Here is a 22,082-nt window from a genome sequence, read left to right as displayed (position 1 = left end):
GCATTAGCAACATTAATGGCCTAAATTAAATGCGCACAATAATTCTACTAAGCAATGTGGCCTCATAAATATATGTATGTACTTGTATTTCATTGCCAAACAAACAAAAATGTGAATACAAGCATACATGAGCCATTCTTTTTCATATCGGACACCAAATTTGGTGTCACACCTTCGATTCGCCTTAAAACATTTTTTTATGGGCTCTACACTCTTACATTTGCCACTTTAATTAGAGCACAATTAATTTAAATTCGACTTTTAAAACAGATGGCAACGTTCTCTAAATTAGTTTACAGCTAAAATCTTATTAAACCCCTTCTTTCTGACACCCATATATTGATACATATTCCAATGCTCTAATTCCATTAATTCAAGTAGAATTTGATTTTTCAAACAGGTCAGGTGGCTACCGTATATAGTTTAGAACTAAAACCATTTTCAAAAACATTTCGATTGACACCCATATTGCAGTAATTCATTTAAATTAATTGAATGCAATTTTTTATCGGGTGGCAACCCTAGTAAAACACCTCAATAATATTCTAAATGTTCAATCTGAAGGTTTCTTTCTTTGACAACCATATTCTAATTTTTCAAATAGCTTGCGAATAATTAATTTAAGTTTGACTATACAAACAGGTGGTAACCCTTTTCAAAATATTATGAAACTGCAATTTATTTAGGCCTGCCAATGTTAAGTAAAAATTTTCAAACAAATAGGTAACTTAATTCAAGCAGAATTTTATTTTTTAAACAGGTGGCAGCCCTCCTCCATGAACGTGGAATTGATTTTATATATCTCCATATCATTTTTTTTTAGACGATGTTAAAATGAAGTCCTTATGGTGAGCAGAAGAGATATAACGATTTGAAGAAGTAGGTACATGATTAGTCAGAATCACGAAAAAATCCAAACTTTGACAGATCATATCTCCGAAGAAAGAAAGGAAAAACAATTTACTCCAATATGTGTAAGCTTATATTATTTATAGAACCTATAAAAAAAATTTGGTGCAAATCTGAGACATAATATAATTTTTTTTTACGAAATCCGTCCGACTTAAAAAAGGATGCTGCCCGGTGTGCACATTAGAATGTGTCCTGTTACAGGCAAAAAAAAAAAAAATTTCGCCTTATACCTTCGAATCTAAATAGTTTAGTGAGGCAATTTTGAAAGAAAAAACTACATTTGGCCGAACCGAGGGGTCACCTTTTTTTAATAGTTCTAGAATAGGATACTTGACGTCAATAAACTTTGAAGTAAATACATAGTTATGTACATATATCATAGTTTGAGATCCGACTGTGCATTCCGAAGAAATGACGAAAAATTTACGAAGCGCGGTATCGGCCAGAAAAAATAAAAAATTTTAGAAAATTTAAAAATTTTTAGCAACTCCTTAAATTCAAGTGTGTACGGAGAATTTTTTTTTTTGTTCTGGTACAGTCTAGTCTATTTGCGTTTCATAGTGTATTTGCGTTGGTGTGTACGTGCGTGTGTCAGCATGGTGAATATAATGAATATGCGATTACGCCACAAAGTATGCCAAACAAACAAATAGTGTATATGCACTTTACTTTTGTTGTTGCAAGCGTGCATTTGTATAGTTAGCTGTGTGTTGATCGCAAATAAAAACACACCTGCAACAGCGGGCTGGCGAAACATGGCAACACATTAGCATTTTATGCGCTTACAAATTAAATTTTCGTTAATGAAGCGCATTCAAAATAGCATTGTTTTTTGGATGCTATTGTTTTAAATAATTTGCAATTAAGCGCAAAATGCAGTTAAGTAGTGCATGCAACGGTCGAAGCTAGAGTACTTTCTAAATAAATATTAAAAGCCTTAGTTAAAATTTTCAATGATTTAACGGTAATATTCTTTTACACAATAATTTTGTTAGGTTATTGTAAATTGCATTCAGTATTATAACAATGAGCTACCGAAGCTTTAAATGAACGTGTGTGTGTGTGTGTGAAAAACTTTATTTTCACTTTTTTTTACCATGTCGTGATTTGCCCTCCACCTTGCAAAATCTATACAAATATATACATTGGATGTCCGTCCAGATAGCTGTTGCATGGTTTCACTAATACCTATACGTAGATACATATATGTACATATGTACATATGTATGTATGCTTAAATGCACATTTATAAATATTTAAGTGAATTGTATAAATCAGTTATTTGTTTACAAGGGATTTCATTTCATTTTATAACTAAGCTTATTTTAGTTTATAATTTAAAATATTCGCACATTTATAGCAAATGTATAAGCTAATGATTTTTACGTTGTTCATCATTCATATGTATGAATATTGCGAGGATATCGAGAGGAATACATTCGTAGCGAAAAGATATTTGTTCTGGCGTTTATTCGTCCAGCTCACAGAAATCTCTGCTTTGAAAGGATGGGTTAGCTATCCGCTGATACCAATTGTATTAAGTTCAGATTAGATACTTATATCAGCCCAATTTTTCGTTCTCGTGGTTACAAATATTTGAAATGAGGCTACGAATAGTAGTCCAGTAGATTTGCCAGTTTGATAAGAAAATTATTTCCTTTTCAGAGCGTGATCGCTCAGGTTGAATGGCCTGTTGTTTTGTGGGATTTTGTCAATGTCTTTTAAGAAAAAAAAAAAACTGAGGCTAATCACTTGGTAAGACGAAGAAAGGTATTCAAGATCTCATTTCTACGACAAAAACAAGATATCGACCGTGGGCTATCTGCTGGGGATTGATGTTCTGTGGAGTTTTGAGAAGACTGGGATTATATGCTTCGTTTCTCACTATTGGATATAAGAATAAATCTTGTTAGGTTCTGGCGATTTGTATGAGCTAAAGTCGAACTAGGATAATTGCACTCATTTTAAAGTGGTAACATTAGTTGCAAGGCTTTATTCTCTTTGAGTGTCGGCGCACCAAATTTAGGCCCATAATAGCCCGCTAAATACATATATAGCCCGAAAAAGGCGTGTTCTGTATCTTCTATCGTTTTCGCTCCTGGATTTCTTTAACAGGGTGATTTTGGCAACTGTCTTTCAACTCACCACTGTCCTTTGAACGACTAATTGCAAAATCCGCTAACGCCACCAAGATTCTTAAAAACTAAATTAAATTAAACAAAAATTTACATATATATTTTTTACAATAAAAAATAAATAAATGAAAAACAATTAAAAATTAATAATTAAATGATAATGAAGCAAAAATTAATAAAATTATTTTTAAAATTAAATGAAATTAAAAAAATTAACTTATTTTTTTTATTACAATAAAACAGAGAAATTAAGTTTGAAAAAGGAAAAAATTAAATAAAAAAAGAAAATTTTGCTTGAAAATTTAAAAATAAAAATAAAATGTTCCTTAATTCAATATCTAAAAATTAATTAAAACAAGACAAAAAAAAAATAAGATCCTCAAAAAGAAATCAAATAAAAAATTATATTTTTCTTAACAATAAAATGTAAAAATTGAAAGAAAGTGAAATCAACAAAAGAAAGGAGTTTCTAGAAATTAAATTAAACTAATAAAAATTTAAATAAAATTTAATCAGGAAAAAAATTTATTCAAAAAGGAACAAACTAAAAAAAAAAAAAATAAAAATTAAATGAACAAAAGGAAAATAAATAAAGGATTTTCTAGAAATCAAATGAAATTAAAATATATCTTTGTTATACAAACAAAATAAAAATAAATAATAATAAAGAAAAAAATGTATTAAGAAAAACAAAATAAACTTAGCCCATAAAACATTAAAAAAACATTATTTTTCAATGAAAGTTAGATGTTATAAAAATTAAATAAAGAAAAAAAAAATTATTAAAACAGAAAAGATACATAGAATAAGAGTAAAAAAATTATTTAATGAAAAAATATATACTTTTCTGTTTAAAATAATTCTATCCACAAATTAGAATAAAATTAAATGAAAAATTATAAAAAAAATGTAATTAAAGAAAAAAAAAAAATTTCCTGCTGCTCCAGAACTCGAACTCGGATCTATCGAATTGCACTCTAGTGAGCAGAGACACTGCCATTGTGACTGTTGGAGCAACACAAGCTTAATGATATACAAGTGATTTCTCTCGAAATAAATTTTCACCACGTTAGCGTTTTCCGATTTGTGACGCGCGTCTTCCAATTACTCATAGTTTTACTTTACTCAACAGTTTTCTGATCCTAGTCCTCCGCTAAAACATCATTAGCCATTATTGGGCACATGGGACTATTACCGCCCTCCACCTTAAAGAATCAAAAGTGCACTCAATTTTTTTTTTAGTAGGATTTATAGGATTTTTCTGCAAATTTGCATGTGGTCCGACGTTGATGTCTCACTCGGGGTACGCAAGTTTATTTTTATAACCTTCTTGATTAGTTAAAGTACTCTCAACATTTCGTTTAATACTTTTTTTAATATTGATGCTTATTAGTTTTATAAACGTCTAAGTTGCCAGATTTCAATTTCATTAAAAATTAGGTTATAGAGCTTTTAGCCAATTTACCAATTTTATTATTCAATAAGCTTGGATAAGAGTATGTACTCAACGATAAATCTTCTTTACGTAGTAATACAAAATAAACATGCAACCTTCATACTCAGTAGACAACTTATTTATAGAGTGTTACGTAGCATTAAGCTTCACACGTTCGCCTTTCTGACGACTCCCCACTCCCCATTGTTGAATCAGAATTTTTGCAGTAAACTTAATTCAGCAGCGAGCACCATATATCTACTGACTGAAACGTGCTGATGATTTTGCTCTTTCACTTTATCTCTACTTGTTATTTCCTTTGCTTGGTCACAAATCTAAAATAGCTGTCTTCACGCACTACTAAGAAGTAGCAGTGCGCAGTAGGAGTAGCAGCAGCAGAGCAGACAATCAACTAAATTTGATGCAATCAATTGCTGCACACACATACCAATCGCAGCTCTTCACGATATACAGAATTGCAATATATTCATGCATAGACATACATATATACCAACAAACTAGCACGCCTACAACTTTACATACTGGTATATATTTGTATGTATGCATGTACCTACATACATACAATACATATTGGCGATACTCACCGACAACATTCAAATGCAGAAATATCGATGTGGGCGGATGGGTTGACACTTGGCACTCGTAGACGCCAGCATCACGTAGTTGCACGAATTTTATTTGCAGCGTCCAATCCTGTGGCATGCCACATCACGATTCAATTGGACAATCGAGTGTTGGAGCGAGGCAATGCAGTAGCGCAATGGCAGGACGAAGTTTCCGATTGTGGATCATTGATTCAAGCATGAAAAGAGGCAAAAATGTGAAAGGGTTTGAAAAAAAGTTGTAAAAAATATATATGTATGTGCGTTATGTTTATTTTTTTTCTGTTGGATAAAAAGTTACACACAATCAGTGGCAATGGATTTTTGGTGTGGCTAGTGTTGCGCGAGTCTCTAACAAACTAATGCACTTTACTTGCACAATGCAGAAAACTTCAAATTAGAAAAAAAGTATGACGAAAAAAGTGTTGACTATAAGCTACTAGCGTACACTCTGGAATAGCGGCTAGAGAAAAAATTCAGTGACAAAAAAAAAGTCGACAGAAAAAAGAAAACATCGATTTTTCAACATTAATTCGCCGAGATTTTCGTGCGCTTTTTCCAGTTTTTTCAAGCTTTTTTTTTGGCGGATTTAGCTGGCATTTCCCCAACAAAGTGTCAACGTGGCGTAAATTGTCACACACACTTATATACAAACACGCGCACACACGCGCCAGCAGGCAGTCGCGGATATACTTATGCGGCTTGTCACATTTGTGATGCCTGATTGCTGCTGCTGTTTTGTAATTTTCCCTTTTTGCACCTCCCTGCCCACACCCCACCACCCCACTAGGCTTTAGGTGATTTTCGCGTTTGGTGTGCGCGACTTTTTCGTAATGTCAGTCACGTTTCATTGCTGGCTGCGGCCAACGGTGCTGACCACATGTGCAACATGCAACATTTATTGCGCTCGTGATGCAATTCCACATCACTCACAAATGCACGCGTGTGGCAAGTGTTGCACGTATGCGTGAATCCGGTTCAGCGGATGAATTTAGTAATTCTAGATATGTATATGTACATTAGACATATGCATCTTTTTAAGTTAGATATTCCTATGAGGAGAGGATGAGGAGTGATGATGAGAAAAATAACGTGTCTGTCGAAATTCGCTAAAAAAATCGCGAATTTTTTGCGACTATTGCTTTTTTCTACTCCTACCTCAAAAATTTTGTGGAAAACACCTAAAAAAATCTCCTTGAAAATTTTAACCCTTAATTTTAACATTAAGTACTCGCCCAAGGCGTGCAAAGATTTCCCAATAAAATACACGTAAACTTTGAGTTTTTTCTTAAAATGTTAAATGTCAGTCAATGAAGGGTTTTCTTCAGAATTGAATGCTCTACAAAAGTGTCCATTGCGGTTTAATCCTAACTCCCATCAGCGAGGTAGTACGGGTCATTAAACCCAATTTTTCCACGAAATTCTCGTTTTGTGCCCATATCTCAAAAATAACAAGAGCTACAGAAAAATATAAATGACAAACTTGTAGGACTTTCAATTTCCTACAAAAAATGGCTAACATCGATATTTCGTGAGATATTGGCTTTGAAGTTGATCAACAATTTCTACAATTTAGCTTAAGTCCATGAAAATTCCACACTACCTCAAATTCCAGCTCTGTCAGAATTGGGAAGGACCTCACTGAACCGTTTGATATCAAACGGGGTTTCAGATAAGCTGATTCCCTTTCGTGTGATTTCTTTAATCTGATTTTGGAGATCAGAAAGCCGACGGCATTGACATTATCGGTAAAAATGCTTGTTCCGCCTTCTCGGGATTAGATAGAAAAGCAAAGCGCATTTTCTGGTGGGTATGTTATTTGAATGGACAGAAACGAACCAGCGCTAAAAGTAGTCAACGCGGGTCGCGATGCTGACAACAGAGGAAAAGGAAAGCGGACCTACTCTACGTTGGAAAGACCACGCGGAGAAGGGCTTGGATTCACTTGGAATTTCCAATTGGCACAAAAGAGAAACGACGGGGGTGCTATTTTGGACTCGGCCAAATCGCTTAGGTGGCTACCGTGCCAATAATGAAGAATAACAGAACAAATTTTTTTCTCGGACTTCACTACGGCAGCATTTTTTAGCAAAACACATTAATTTTGTGGGTTTTTCGTCACCGACCAGTCCTCTCGTCAATGTTATATTTATTTTTGGAAAAAGGACATAGGCCTAACGTACATATGTACATACATATGTATAACACCAATAATCTTATATGGTATTATCTATGTAGGTGTACGCCGACACCTCTACTATTTAGTTCATTTTCGAAAATAAATAGTTCTTTACTGTAGTGCTCACATTTTCAACATTACTTAATCAAAGACAACGCTATTAATATTTTTAAAAATCTAGTAAAATGTAGATGCGCAGTGAAGTACGAAACCTAACATTTGCAGTGCATGGCCGGGCTACCTCCTTTGTTTCGTATACTGTAGCTTCTAAAAAATGTTAGTATACAAATTTGCAATACATAATTTCAAAATAAGACTTTCTTCTTTTAAAAAAAGAAATCTACAGAGCAAATATTGTTAGGAAAAACATATTCTGCCGAAAGTTACAATATATTCTAATTTTTTTTTTTAATTTTTGTCCTAAAATTGCAACGCCCTGTTCAAAGAGATTCTTCAATTACAAAAAAAAAAAGTTGCGAAACAAATAATATTAACGAAGGCATATTCTATCGAAATCGACAATAAAATCTGCGTTTTTTTAACATTAGTCCTAAATTTGCCACGCTCGTTTTAAGCCCTCAAACAAACATCTTCGCATACAAACATTTTTGCCGCAGGGGTGCTCTACCGAAATCCCCAATAAAATATATATTTTTGCAACTACATGCACAATTTTTAATAACTTGCTACGTATTACGTAGTATAAATTAAAAAACGTTTATTAATTTAAAGTTTTATTAATTGATTTTACCTCTGAATGTTTTAAATGTGTGGCGCTAAACCGCTCATCGCTGCTATAGGTGGTCAACCCCACAGTCAGTAGATGATAATCTTTTTTGCGTATCCAAGAAACCTGAAATAAAAGAGAATAACCAGTTTTTATAAAAAATATAAAAGCCTTAATTGAACGTAGTAATTTAAATAATTATACAGGTAGTTAATATATCCGAAACCTATTTTATAACCAAACACACGATACATAATTTAACACACTGATGGTTTATTGATTAAAGGTAGTATCTGGATAAGTGTATTTGAACTCAAGTTTCATAACTATTTCATACAAAAAAGCTGGTTTTAGACAGATATATAAACTTTTTTCTCCATATCAAGCGCATTAACCGGAACAAGAACACCTCGATATTTACCCGTAAGCGAGCGACTAATCAGGTCCTTAGGTCCCGTAGGGTAATATCAAAACTCAAACTTAGTGAATATTCTGAAAACCCTTAGCCTGAAAACGTGTTTGAAATGAGATAATCGATTAAATTAGCGTCAATACTTTACGTCGGCCTAAAACACTTCTGTGGCACATGAAAGGGAGCACTCCCGATCTTGGCTAAATTAGAGGAAGAAGCGCGCAGAAATCTATACTGGGGTAACCAACCCGGTCTAGGCATTAAGAGGCTCTCATTTGAATACAGATAATTAAGAAAAATAAGTTGTTTTAAGCGTTGAAGGGAAACAAAACGAAATAACCCCTGCAATGCACAAAGAGTCTATGCATTTTGCGACACACATCCCCGCCGCTTTCGTTTTTATTTTAATCTTATCGATATTTTATCAACTTATGCTTCTGTCTGCAGCTTCTTTTCTTTGCTATTTACTTTTGTGTGTTACACGAGCTTCAACAATCAATCATAGACATTCACCCATGCTTTTTAATTTCTAATAGCAAACATTTTTCTTTGTGTTAAGTCAGAATAAATATGGATTTGTTTAGATTGTACTTGCATGAGTAAAAATGTTAGTTTGTAATTTAGCAAAAGAGTAAAATGAGCTTATAATTGGGACAAGACTAAAAAAAACCTATATTTACATGCCAACTTTAACAAAATTGCAAAATTGATTGAAGTTAGCGTTGAAGATTAAGTTAAATATTATATATTGACACAGAAAGGGATGGTTCCAAATAGCGATAAAAAATCACGATTTTACCAAAGAAAAGTAAATCTGAATACTAAACTTGCAGGCAAACCTCACGTTCAGTATAAAACCACCAAAACTTTGGCGGTATATTGGTGATGAAAACAAGCTCTTTGGAAAAACACGGGGTCAGTCACAAAAGAGTATCCTCTGAATCTAAACCTCAACGATTAGACCCATTGTGGAGCAGACTCTTCATCAATAGCGCGGGAAATCTGCTTACCGAGCTTCAAAAACGATCGGCGTGGGCTGTACGAGAGCCGAAGAGGAAATACAAGTCTCAAAGTTAGTTTTATAAATAAAAGTCTTCAATAACTGTTATCTAAGACATATAATAAAAAAAATTTAAAATTACTGTTACTTACAGATTATTTAGACAAAAATCAAACATAATTGTTATTTTGGATTTGTAAAATAAAAATCAATGTAGTTGTTATTTTTTCATTTTCCTTACAAATTACAAATAAAAATTTATTTTCAAATTTGTTTCTCGGTGAAAAAATAAACAGATTGGTATGTATCACTTAGTTGTAGAACATTTCCTTCATAGTGAATTTTTCAATGATAGTTTTTACCAATAACCGTTATGTTAGGTCCCTGATTTAAGTAGGTATATACATTTTCTAGGTTTAAATTTTTTTAAATCTTATCAAGTTCGCTGTTGGTGTTGTTGTTACATCAACATTCTACATAGTTTTTTGCTATTTAGCTGGAGTGACGGTTCTTCGCCAGGCATGGATTAATGTCGTTGCGATTAGGCAAAGTCGCTTGTGGCTCATTTTTGATATATGTTATTGATGTAACTATCCAAAAATTTATCGATATGTTTGCCTAAAAATAGTTGATATACTTTCTTAAATAGTTGTCCATTTATTTATCAAAGTTGTTATCGATAAATACATATACATGCAAGCAGTCGCGCTCACGATACCAGTGCTTTATTGAGCTTTGCGTTGTACCAGCATAATTTTAGTCATATTTGCTCCTTTACTCCTACTGATATTGCTGTTGTTTAGGCAATTTCTTTTTTAAGTTTCTTTGACTGCATTTTCTTCATAAAAAAATAAAAAATCACATGAATTTTTTGCTCGATTGTTGTAGTAATCTTTGATCGCAAAAATGCCCAACTGCTTCTGCAAATAACGTTCACAGTTAAATCAGCAGATGGGGCCTAATACTCTTGCGACCATTAATCATCGAATTCAGGCCAATAAAACAGCGTGTCCTAACACACACAACTTGCTGTTATACAGTGCGTATACGTAACAGCCGGGTGGCACGTGTAAAAAGCGACAGTTTTAACACAACACGCATATGCATGTGCGGAAGCCATTGTTCGCGCGAATGTTTACACATATGTACATATGTATATGTGTGAAAACATATTTATAAAATATTGATATTTCCCAATTATCCCATCTCACTGTTGAGTTCTGGTACATTTTTGGAAAAGGGAAAGAAAAAAAAACAAAGTGTAGGTACCCTTAACTCGTAGGCAAACAAAACTATACTAATGAAGGAAAAATGCTTATAGAAACTGCACAGTTGCCAGCGTCATTAGATTACATGGACATTGGGGTACACGTGCAGGTAAAATCACTAGCCAAGTTTCGATTTGTTTACATTATCCTTTACTAACTCTGTAACAAAGCTTATCCTTTTTACTTGATGCTATAATGGAAAATGTAAGTCAATATTTTTAAATAATCTCCTGCTGCTGCTTACTTGGTATTTTATTGTATTTAGGATGGTCAGTAAGTGGTTTTTGGCTAGATGTAGGCTTCATATTTCTTTTCAAAGAACTTAAATACAAAGCAGCTCCCACACCAGTATCACAATTGTGTAGTTTTCTATTATGAAGAGATTTTGTAGAACAAATAAGAGGACTACAAAGGACGTTGTTATGTATATTTTTAAAAATTCTCATTTAAATTTTAATTTATTTACTGTGTTTGCAAGCATGAATACACATTAGGGTGGTCCAAAAATGCATGAGAAAAAGTAAAGTCGCAAATGTTTATGCTCTCACCGCCTAGGATCAATAATTTCCGATCGGAAAACTTTCTTTCCTAACCATTTTTTACTTACTTAACCTTAACAATCTGGTGTTATTATTGGGAATCTCATGAAGAGAAGCAAAAAAAAAGTTGTAAATGTATGAAAAGTTGTTTTTCCCATACATGGAAAACTTTAAGCGCTTTGTGCGACCTCTAGACATTGATGTTACAATTGAAAATAATGGTATCTTTTTTTCGATATAGAACAATTTTAGGGGGTGAGAGCATTAAAATTCCGACTTTACTTATTTTAGACCACCCTAATACATACAGTACCAGCATTTTTGCATAGACACAATGGCAGTAATGGCAAGGATCTCTCATCTCAACCCAAAACAAGCACATATTTTTTATAAAATATTCATACTGCCTCAGTTCGTTCCCCATCTTATAAAGACCGTCTTCTTCTCTATTGTTGCTGGCATATTTTTTCAATAGCCCTACACGAATATTCGGCTTTTGAAAATAATTTGCTTAATGCGCATATGGTAAGCATGTGTACGTGTGTTTGAATTGTGGTGCGAAATCTTTTTGTTGAAAAAAAAAATCCCATATTTATATGTTTGAAATTTTGGTTTACTAAATGGATTGCGGCGTCATATTGTCGCCTGGCTGCTGGCCTCCGTTTAGACGCCGAAAGCAGCGCTAAGGGGCAAATTGAGCAAGTGCTAAGCCATTGAGTAATAAATAATTTCATTCATTTTCCAACATCTCACATCTCTTTGTTGTGTCTCAATTTGTATGCTTAAGGACTTGAATGGAATAAGATACGAGCATATATATATGTAAAACTTATTATGGGCACTTGCGTTTGTATGTATGTATCTCAGTATGAGACCCATGAAAAGAACCCATTTAGACTATAAAATAACATTTTTCATAATTGCTAATTCCGCCATATTGGCTTTCGAGATGCTATTCCAAAATTAATGAAGCAAGAATCCATTGCTTTAAAAATCTGTCAACCGCTTATGACCTCCGACGCTGTGGACTTCTTGCTTCTGTGACTAATAAAGGTGGCACGCTATTAGCTCTTCTATAGTAGCTTGTACATATTTAGGTATATACCTAAAAGGAACTTTAACTACTTATGTATGTTCATACTTAAGTTGAAGAGTCCCATATTCATGCACAATGAGGATTATTGAACCAAAAGTGCCTGCTGTTGAAGGGATATTGGCTATTTATTTTTTAACTGAACATCACAAAAGACAAGAACAATCCATAAATAGCTCTTTAGTATTGTCCATTCACGTAACGAAATCCTTTTATCTTCTATAAATAGTTGCTTTTATTTATGACCATGTTTCTTTGAAAAAAAGAGTAACATAGTATTTACATTCTCAAGTTGGCTATGAAAATGGTATAATCTAGTAGAATTAAATATCTATTTAAAAATATTCATTCTACAGGTAAAAATGTCCTGAATAAGAAAACGAAAGCTGTCATGGCACCTCAGTGTCGAAGAAAATCTCCGTGGAATTCTATGTATGGGAAAAGATACACCTGGGGCTCGCCGCCTTATCTTTCTCACTAAATCTTGAAGGCGATAGTCAAGCATAGAATAGGTGGACAGCATTGGAAATGAAAACATTTCTGAAGAAAGTGTATATATTAGCTATCAGTGATAGGCATGACAGGGGCACCTAGAACAACCACCACCTTTTTACATCTCTTGGCGGGGGACCTATCGTCAAAACCGGCCGCACGGCTTTATGATACGGGTCGGCTAGTGTGCAGTTCATACACTGAGCCAAAAGTACGGTTGTTTTTTCAATCAAGTTATTGTTTGGTTTTTTCATGGTCAATACACCGATTGTAAGGAATGTGATTCACGTTGAACATTTGAAAACCAACTCGTATGCCTGGCTGTATTGAACATGCGAAAATTACGAAAAAGCATCTGTGAAGTGTAGAACTAAATTAAACGACGAAGAACAAGTTTAACATTTAAAACAAGTTTATAAAGCAGCTGTAGCCGAATGCGCAGAGATGCTTGCTGTTATTTGCTAATCCCGTCCCGTGTTAAAATGATCATAAAATTGTTGTTTTGTATATCAGAACATAAGCGCGTTCAAAAGAAAAAAATCGCCAACCAAAAGTGTGGTTAATATTACCAAACAATTCTTGATAATATCAATTAAGGCATTGTTATTAATAACAAAGAATCACGTTTATTCCTTCTCAAGTTTGAATTTGGTAATATTAACCAATTTTTGGTTGATTTTTCTCTCAGTGATACGGTCACAGTAATAAGGCGTCAAGTTTACTTGGACGGATTGGCTATGTGATCCCGTATCTGCGTTTTTGGAACAATTTCGAAGCCAAATAGAGGTCGAAGGCTGGCGTGAGGAGTTTTCGGCACGGTGAATCGAATATGGATAAGGGCGTAGAGGCGGCAGTCGTATGAGCGTAGCGATTTAATGGAAACTCGACCTGTCCATGATCCGGAAGGCGCATAAGGCATGGAATAAAATGCAAGGCTGCAGGGTGTCCACGATTATGTGCAGAGCGATGACAATAAGCTCACTAAGTTTTTCCTTTCCATCAACAGGAAGTACGCTAGGCTACTGGTGGATGTTCTAACTGGACATTGCTGCTGGCATCGCATGCCTTTAAACTGACTCTGGCTGACGAGACTTTGGGTTACTCTACTGGGAGCAGGTCAAACATATTTTTCGCTAAAAAATACTACACTTTTTTATAATAGGAGAGGTCAATTGTGTAGGAGTCCTATTAAAAAAAAAAAAAAACATACAACTAACGTTCACCAAAGACAGGAGCTTAGAATGTTATATAAGAAATAGGGACAATTTTTACGTTGCTGCATATTATTATATCGATGCCAATTAGTATATAACACGACTAAAGGCTATTGTTATGCATTATTTTATTTTTTTTTTAGCTAAAAAAGGCAAATTATGACGAGCCAATATACATAAAAATATCGACTACGGAATTTCATTTTCTGCTACGCTTTTTCACTTCATTTACTCCGATTTAGATTTGCCGTAATTCTAACCCTGTACAACACTGAACCAAAAATTTTTAAACGGCCTATGAACATCTGCTATTCTAATTGAGGTATTGGTGCAACATTTGGAAGAAAAATGTATGGAGGAATTAACAGCCAGAGTACGAGTAGGGTTCTAGCATGATAGGTCGTTGATATCATCTGGCTTGTGGCGGGAAACAAAGAAGGGCAGATTCTAGAATATCTCGACGGGCATTAAAAAAATATATATAAATTTAACGATGAATATGGAGCAAGAGGGAAAAATAATCCATTTGGAAATTCTGGTCAAAATTATTAAGTGTAGCGAGATATTCGAATATCCGAATGTAAAGGAAACCCCCAGCGACAGATATGATAATAGATAAAGCTTTCTACCACGCCGCATTTAGACATTTAATAACTAAGCCTGAAATAAATCCATTACCTACTACTACTATCCCGAAAAAATATGCATATAAAAAAGACATGATAAAATAACACAACCATATGTAAATACGAACAAACAAAAAGCAGCCAAGAGTCCGGGTCAAATGCAAAAAAAGACCATTCGTGAACGAGAGCAAAGGTTAAAAAAAGCTTCGAAACGATTTTGACACCCATATTGTAGTATTTCATTTATTTTATCAATTTAAATAACTCAAATAGCAGGTGGAAATCCTTTTTAAAAATATTTTTCAAATAAGGTCTTAAACCACTTTAATGTGACTCCCATATTTGAGTATTTCATTAACCTTGTCAACAGGTGGCAACTCATTTTATGCCCATATTGTAATAATATGTTATTAATCCTACCAATTTAATTGAATAAAATATTTAAACATGAGACAAGCCTCATAAAAAAAATATTTTCCATATTAAGATTTCTTCAAATTAAAATTCATACCCAAATTGTAATACACATTTCATTGGTTTTATGTATTTAGTTTTTGGAAAATTTTAAAACAGGTGGCAACTCTGTATTTTTTACATTTTATGCCAAGTAATCAAAGCAAAAAAATTTACTTTGCAAATCATTTGAGCCGATTTCGATCTCTTTTGTGTAGCAGCAACAGTATTATTTATTTTTAGAAAAACGAATATAAATATACAACCGAATTAATGCTAATATATTTCCACACCCCCTAATAGAGCGCTAAGCGGAAAATTTATTCATACACTTCTAATGTTGAACCTTCTGTCTGCTCAGCTGCTAAATGATTGTGCAAAAATTTTAATTTATGAGTTGTAATTTTTCACCGACAAAATGCTAAATCACTGGCCAACATGGCGTATGAGTGGCCATCACTCCTCCGCAAGCAATATTTTATTTCAAAAGAAATGCCTGTGAAATATTACCAATTTTCCAATATTTTGTTTCCGCGGCATATGTGTATATAAATGTATATTTACATGTATTTGTGGCCCTATAAACAAAAAGGAAAAGGGAATTAAAGATAAATACGAGCTCAAAAGCCGTAACCAAAAAACTTCCCACTAGTTGGTGTGTCTGCTTATATCGTTTGGAAAATTCCAACCCCAATAAGATTGTCAGGGGCGTTCATTTTTCCTGGAAACCAAAGCAAGTATGTTCGAACAGACAAACGTGCATACATACGTGTACATAACTGCTTGAGAATTGTGCTAGCCTGAAACTGACACGCCGAAAACAAACACAGTGGGTTGCCAATTTCGTTAAAACAATTAATCAAATGAAAAGCTAAGGTTTTGAAGGTACCTAACGCAAACTTTTTAGTTAAAATGTTAGAGAGTTGTGAACTACTTACATACATATATATTATGGTGATTCAAAATAAGTAGCCTAACGAATTTATATGGCCTTAAAAGCCTATTTTACTGGGAAGTAAAATCTTCCCTTTTGGAAAAATTTGTATTCCCATTTTAAAACGAGTCGGTGGGAATTTGTAATTTTTCATTTAAATAACATGTACAAAAATTTATTTTCGTTAAAACCATTATAAGTATTGATCCTTTTGTGATAAAATTTGTTTCTAGGCATATTCTTGTATGACATTAAATTCTCTAAAAACAACTAAATCAACAAGTTGTACGCGACGTACAACAATTTTAACTATACTCACGTATTTATGTTCGTACATGCTTCTAGAATTTACAATGATTTTTATTTTTCCAGTTTAACCAACAAAGATTAAAGATAGTAGTTAAAGGAAATTATTACTAGTTGATTTTATTTCTTCGATCAAAAATAATGATGATTTTATTATCTTTATTTTTAATTTCCGATGTACATGAGGAAATTATACATATTCGTGAAGAAGCCTGCAGGAAAATTTTCCCCAACAATATTTAATTACTTTTAATTAATATAACTTTCAAGTTAAGGCATTCGAGTAACCGTGTTAGCTGGCTATGTAAGGCGCTGCGGGGCGTATACTTTACATACACAACTACAGGTACATGTATGTACGGTGGCCATCCGTCCTGTATTATACGAGACAGTCCTCTTTTTTGACCCGTTGTCCTCGTAATTTATTTATTTTATACGGGACGCCAAATGTTCTGTATTTCTCTTAATGCCCTATATTTGTCCCGTATTCGGTGTTTCGACGCCTTAACAGCTCATTAAAATGTACAAAAAACTATAAAAATTTATTCTGCAAGATTTCACCAAAGTTTCAATCTTCCTAATTTAAATCTTTAGAAAAAATTTGGATTTGCAGTTTTGTAACTCATTAAAATTGAGTATTATAAAGTGCGAGTGGAAAGTGCTGCTCATTTGCTTCTCTTTAAAAAAAATGGTCAAACATACTTCGTATGAAAAAATGCGTAATACCGTCAACAAAAAAAAAATTGCCAGAAATAATGGTAACCCTTAGCGACTTAAAAGTGCACTTTATTATACTAGAATTTATCGAATTTTTTTAACAAATTTCACGGGGCGAAAATCTCGAGAAAATTATCCTACAAATTTGGTATGTTACTATAAGGATACTGTTTCAAAGCTATTACATCTAGGATCATTGAAGAAGGCTTTAAGAGCTGTAAGTCGTTGTGGAACCAATTTGAAAAATTATTTTTTGTCCCATATTCGGCTCTCATAAATATGGTCACCGTAGGAATATGAGCGCGAGTTGTTGTTTTGACTTTTTTAGTATATTTGTTTTTTTTTAGTTTTCATTTAACCCTACTGTGCCATTAAGGTCATTTCGTTACCTATTTGACTCAAAAATTTTCAATATTTTGTAAAGTGAAAATATTTACGTAAAATAGCTTTGCGTAATCCAGCATAATTCAAACCTAAATTTAAATTGGAAGACAAAATTCGGTTATTTCTATTGCAAGAGAAATGATCTGAAAACTTACGTGAGCTACCTGAGGATCTATCATGAAGCGCATTTAAAAGTTGTACATTTTTTATGCGCCGTACAAAAAAAAATAAATTTAAATACTGAAGAAAATAGAAAGCATATTTTGAAAAACACACACGCACACAGTATTTTACTTGCGTGTAGGCGTATGTAAACGTTACAACCCCAAGTACCCATAATGAGAGCGCTCAGTTTTATTTATGTACAAACACTCATGAGCGGAAGAGCTATAAAAAATCAAGAATTTGCATGGGAGCGAGAAATGTTGGAAAACCAAAGTGCGAGCTAAGGGCATAAAAACTGTAGACACAGATAACAAAGCGCGAAAACAGAATAGGCGGTGGCATGTATGTATACGCGCATGGCGAAGGAAGTAGTGAAAGTGAAAATGTAAGCCAAGAATATGTGAAAAAAATCTGTGGTAACAAATCACTTGTAACTGAAAAAATTTATAGCAATTTTATGTTAATTTATCTGCACATGCGGACATGTATGTATACACAAACACACCCACGCACACACACGCTCCACAATGATGCACACGCAATGAGTCGTACATTAAAGCAATCCGAAACTTACCACAGGAACTAAAAACGCTGAAAAGGAAACGCAAGCAAGTCGTAATCGCGCCAAGTTTTTGTGTCAGTATGTCCCCTGCAGGAAATCTGTCACGTTGAGATGATCTGACTCAGAACTAGCGTAGAACTAGACCTTTTGCCGACAGTAGGTATTAGTTCTAGGTCAATACCTAAGACAGGTTTTTTTTTTAAGAAACGTTTTTAAGATTCCATTTTTGGATATTTGTTTCTTTTCTTTTACAAATTCCATTTTTTGATACATATTTTATTAAAAAAAAAAAATAAATATTGTAAGCTACACGCACCACTTTACATTCATTAAATCTGAAAACTCACAACTGCCTCCACCGCGATTTGAACTCGCAACCAACGATGCTTGAGTCGGAGGTCGTCTCGCTGAGCTACTTTCGTATTGTACGAGTAGTGAGCATTTGCAAGTTTCAACTGTTCCGCTCTGCATCCGTTTTGCACTAGTTCAGAGATAGTTCTGAAACATGTAGTTCTGGCGACTGTCTCTAAATTTTACTGCAGGGTTACTGCCATTCTCATCTCAACGCGTGTATGCGTGTTTGTGTATGCATATATATGTGTTTGAGTGCTTTAATTTTTGGCTCGTTCATTTGGCAGTACGGCGCACTTGACTTTTCTGTTGCTATATTTTCACACTTATTTTTATGTTTCTGTATACATACATACATAAGTGTGTTTGTTTGAGTTGCATACATACGTACTAGACTCCTGCGCAATTCCATTTAAACGGCCCAACAAGACATCCGATCGCCGCGCAAATACTTTCCATCCCCTACTTTCATCTTTCGGGTCAATTGTGAGTAAGCATAAACCAGTTTCAGCAAGCGTACGTAAACTACCGATCAATAGCAACNAGGTAGGTATGTACACACTATATGTATCTGTCCCATTCAGCTTATCGCGTTGGCAGCGCAGTAGTTCACTTAGATTTCATCGTTTAAAGGAGCGGTTGTTTGTGGTTTCATTTTGTTTTTTTGTTACTGCTGGGTTTTCCCAGCCGTTTAGTGTGCATTTAAATTTTCTTTATTTACTGCACTTTATTGCCAATGCTGCTGCGGCTACTCTTTTAACCGTCCTGATTTGTTGCATGATTGTTACTATAAAATTTGAAATATACTCATACTTGCATTTAATACTGGTTTACGACCATTTTTGGATTTTACTGCACCAAAATGAGTGTTGGCTGAAATTTTGATGTTTTCGATTAAAGAAATTATATACAAACATAAACATATTAAACATTAAGTACTAAAGAGTTTTTACTCATGTTAGTAAGTATCCGAAAGTAACTTTTTAGAATTTTTTTTCGCTACATATACGCTATAAGCTTTACGCTATAATAGGCAAATGTCTGGACAGAGCATATTTACACGAACAAACCGCACATATACTGTTTGCCTAATTAAAATATACCACTGAAGTCAAGTTAAGGCCATTTCCATAATTTTTTTTTTTGAAAAATATGACATAATTTTGAAGAAGAATACGGTGTGACATAAAAAGAAAAGAAAAAACTGTTCTGAGTAGCTTCTCAATAGTTCTTGAGTTCCAGAAATATGCAAAATTACGCCGAAAACAAAAATATTAAAAAAAAAGTTGAATTTATGAACAAAAACAATAATAAAAAACTGTTCTGAGTAGCTTTTCGATAGTTCCTGAGCTCCTGAAAAGAAAAATATTTCTGCTAAATTACGCCCAAAAAACAAATTTTTCGAAAAAGTGGAATAAGTAAAATAAAAGAAAAAAAATTAAATTAAATCTGTTCTTAGTAGCTTTTCAATAGTTCTGGAGTTCCTGAGAAGCAGAAAGAAAGTTCTGCAAAATTACGCCGAAAAAACACTTATTTCAAAAAAGTAAAAGTTTTGAAAAAAATAAAAATTTAGAATATTCTGAATAGCTTTTCGGTAGTTCTAGAGTTCCAGAAAAGAAAAATAGTTCTGCAAAATTACGCCGAACTATTAAAAATCTACTCAGAATATTCTAAACATTTATTTTTTCAAAAAGTTAACTTTTTGAATTAAAAAAAAAATGTTTTCAATAAATGACGTAATTTTTCAGAACTTCTTGTTTTCTTTTTGAGGAACTCTAGAACTATTGAAAAGCTAGTCAGAATAGTTTTATTTTATTTTATTTTAATTTATTTTATTTTATTTTATTTTATTTTATTTTATTTTATTTTATTTTATTTTATTTTATTTTATTTTATTTTATTTTATTTTATTTTATTTTATTTTATTTTATTTTATTTTATTTTTTTCAATAATGGAACTTTTTCTAAAAAAATCTCATAGTTTAATAGTTGAGTTATTGGAAATAAATTACACCTATTGTAGCACGTAGAAATTTCATGCACTCAGCGAAGCGAGTAATGGCGAACTAGTATAAAATATATGTACTGTAAAATAACTAAATACTACAATTAACTTTTCTTTCACTTTCAATTATTTCGATTGCACAATCAATTTACTACAATCGTAACATTTATTTAATATTTATTTACAAATAAACAGTATAAAATATGTAAGCTTACACCTCTATTTACAGCAGAATATAAGTATTTTTAAAAGGAAAAAAATTGGCATCAAAGTTCTTACTGTGCGCCAAAGGTAAGTAAAACGCTTAATTATTATGTATGTACCTACTACGTAAAAAGTTATGCGCTCCACAAGCGCATCAATGCATATGCTCTACACACATCTCCACCTACTTTATGCACACTTAAACAAAAATATTTTGCTGTAAAATGAAAATGCTTTTTCTCTTATGCACGTTTGTTGTTGTTACACATTAAGTGTGTATTTTTGGCAATTCCACTTGAAAGTGAATGCAAAATAAAATCTTATTGAACTCAATGATACACTTTTAAGTGCAGTTTTATTGCATACGATTTATTTCAGTTTGCTATGAGTTCAATATGTGCGTATGCATAAATTCATATGAAAGTACTTATGATTTGAGAGAGCAATTTCTGCTTGTAGCTTCACATTTTCCTGGAATATATGTGCTTATTTAAATGCATATATATATATATATATATATGTATGTACGCACGCATGTTTGTGTGCAATAGTTTCATAGCATCATACGCAGTCAATAATTTTTATTGCTACTTACAATATTTTTGATCATTGATGCCCGCTGTTGTTAAAATATTTGAATATTTAGTATGTGCAAAGCACTCTATTGCCCATGACAACTGAAGCACAAAATATGAAATATCCGAAATTGCTTCTACATTGTCTTAGATGACTACCTTTTGTAGAATGTATTAGAATATATGTAAATTTAACTAGGCACAAGTGTAGATTTATTTAACATTTCAACTGTACAGGCCGACTTAAATTGGAATTTTTACGGAAAATAGAAGATACTATCGAAATTCGTTTGTTAATTCTGCGCCTTAGGAAATAATATTTATTGAAAAAACTAATAAAATTTATTTTGATGAATATTCTTGCAAATTTGTTCTACAATTTACAGTTCGCAATTTCCTATTGAAACAAAATTTCAAATATTTCACTAAAATGCCCATGCGGTTTTATGAAAATTCAATTAAAAAATTATTCATAAGTGGTATACCATATTATAAATATTCTTCTTCTTTATTAGTGTTGTAACCGCCTAGCGATTTTTGCCGAGTCCAAAAGAACACGCCAGTCGGTTTGGTTCTGTGCCAACTAATGCCAATTGGAAATGCCAAGTGTAGCCATGAGACTTTCCATGTTAAACGGACCAAAGCTCTAAAATTAAATGCGATGCGGATTTCGGAAAACGCATAGGAAAATCGTAGCCCACACAAAATCTATAGAAATCATAGTTTTCGAATTTCTTTCCCATTTTCTATCTGATTGCCAGCCTGTTTCGC

At 33.1% G+C, this 22,082-nt stretch overlaps 1 protein-coding gene across 2 annotated transcripts in view; it reads right to left on the bottom strand.

Moving 5' to 3' along the window:
- The window catches only part of dpr13 (defective proboscis extension response 13), a 111,148-nt gene that overhangs the window by 18,852 nt on the left and 70,214 nt on the right, over positions 1-22,082 (bottom strand). For both annotated transcript variants that reach the window (XM_017606460.1, XM_017606452.1), the window contains 2 exons: positions 8,036-8,137; positions 5,088-5,196 (listed from right to left, as the gene is read on the bottom strand). In XM_017606460.1, coding sequence (XP_017461949.1) covers positions 5,088-5,196; positions 8,036-8,137 — 211 coding nt within the window. The remainder of the gene's footprint in view (positions 1-5,087; positions 5,197-8,035; positions 8,138-22,082) is intronic.

The sequence above is a fragment of the Rhagoletis zephyria genome, unplaced genomic scaffold, assembly GCF_001687245.7.
Source record: "Rhagoletis zephyria isolate East Lansing unplaced genomic scaffold, Rhagoletis_zephyria_1.1 Rzeph_scaffold_00161, whole genome shotgun sequence".
Classification (NCBI taxonomy): Eukaryota; Metazoa; Arthropoda; class Insecta; order Diptera; family Tephritidae; genus Rhagoletis; species Rhagoletis zephyria.
Note: the sequence above shows the minus strand (reverse complement) of the source record. Positions and strands in the feature narration are given on the sequence as shown.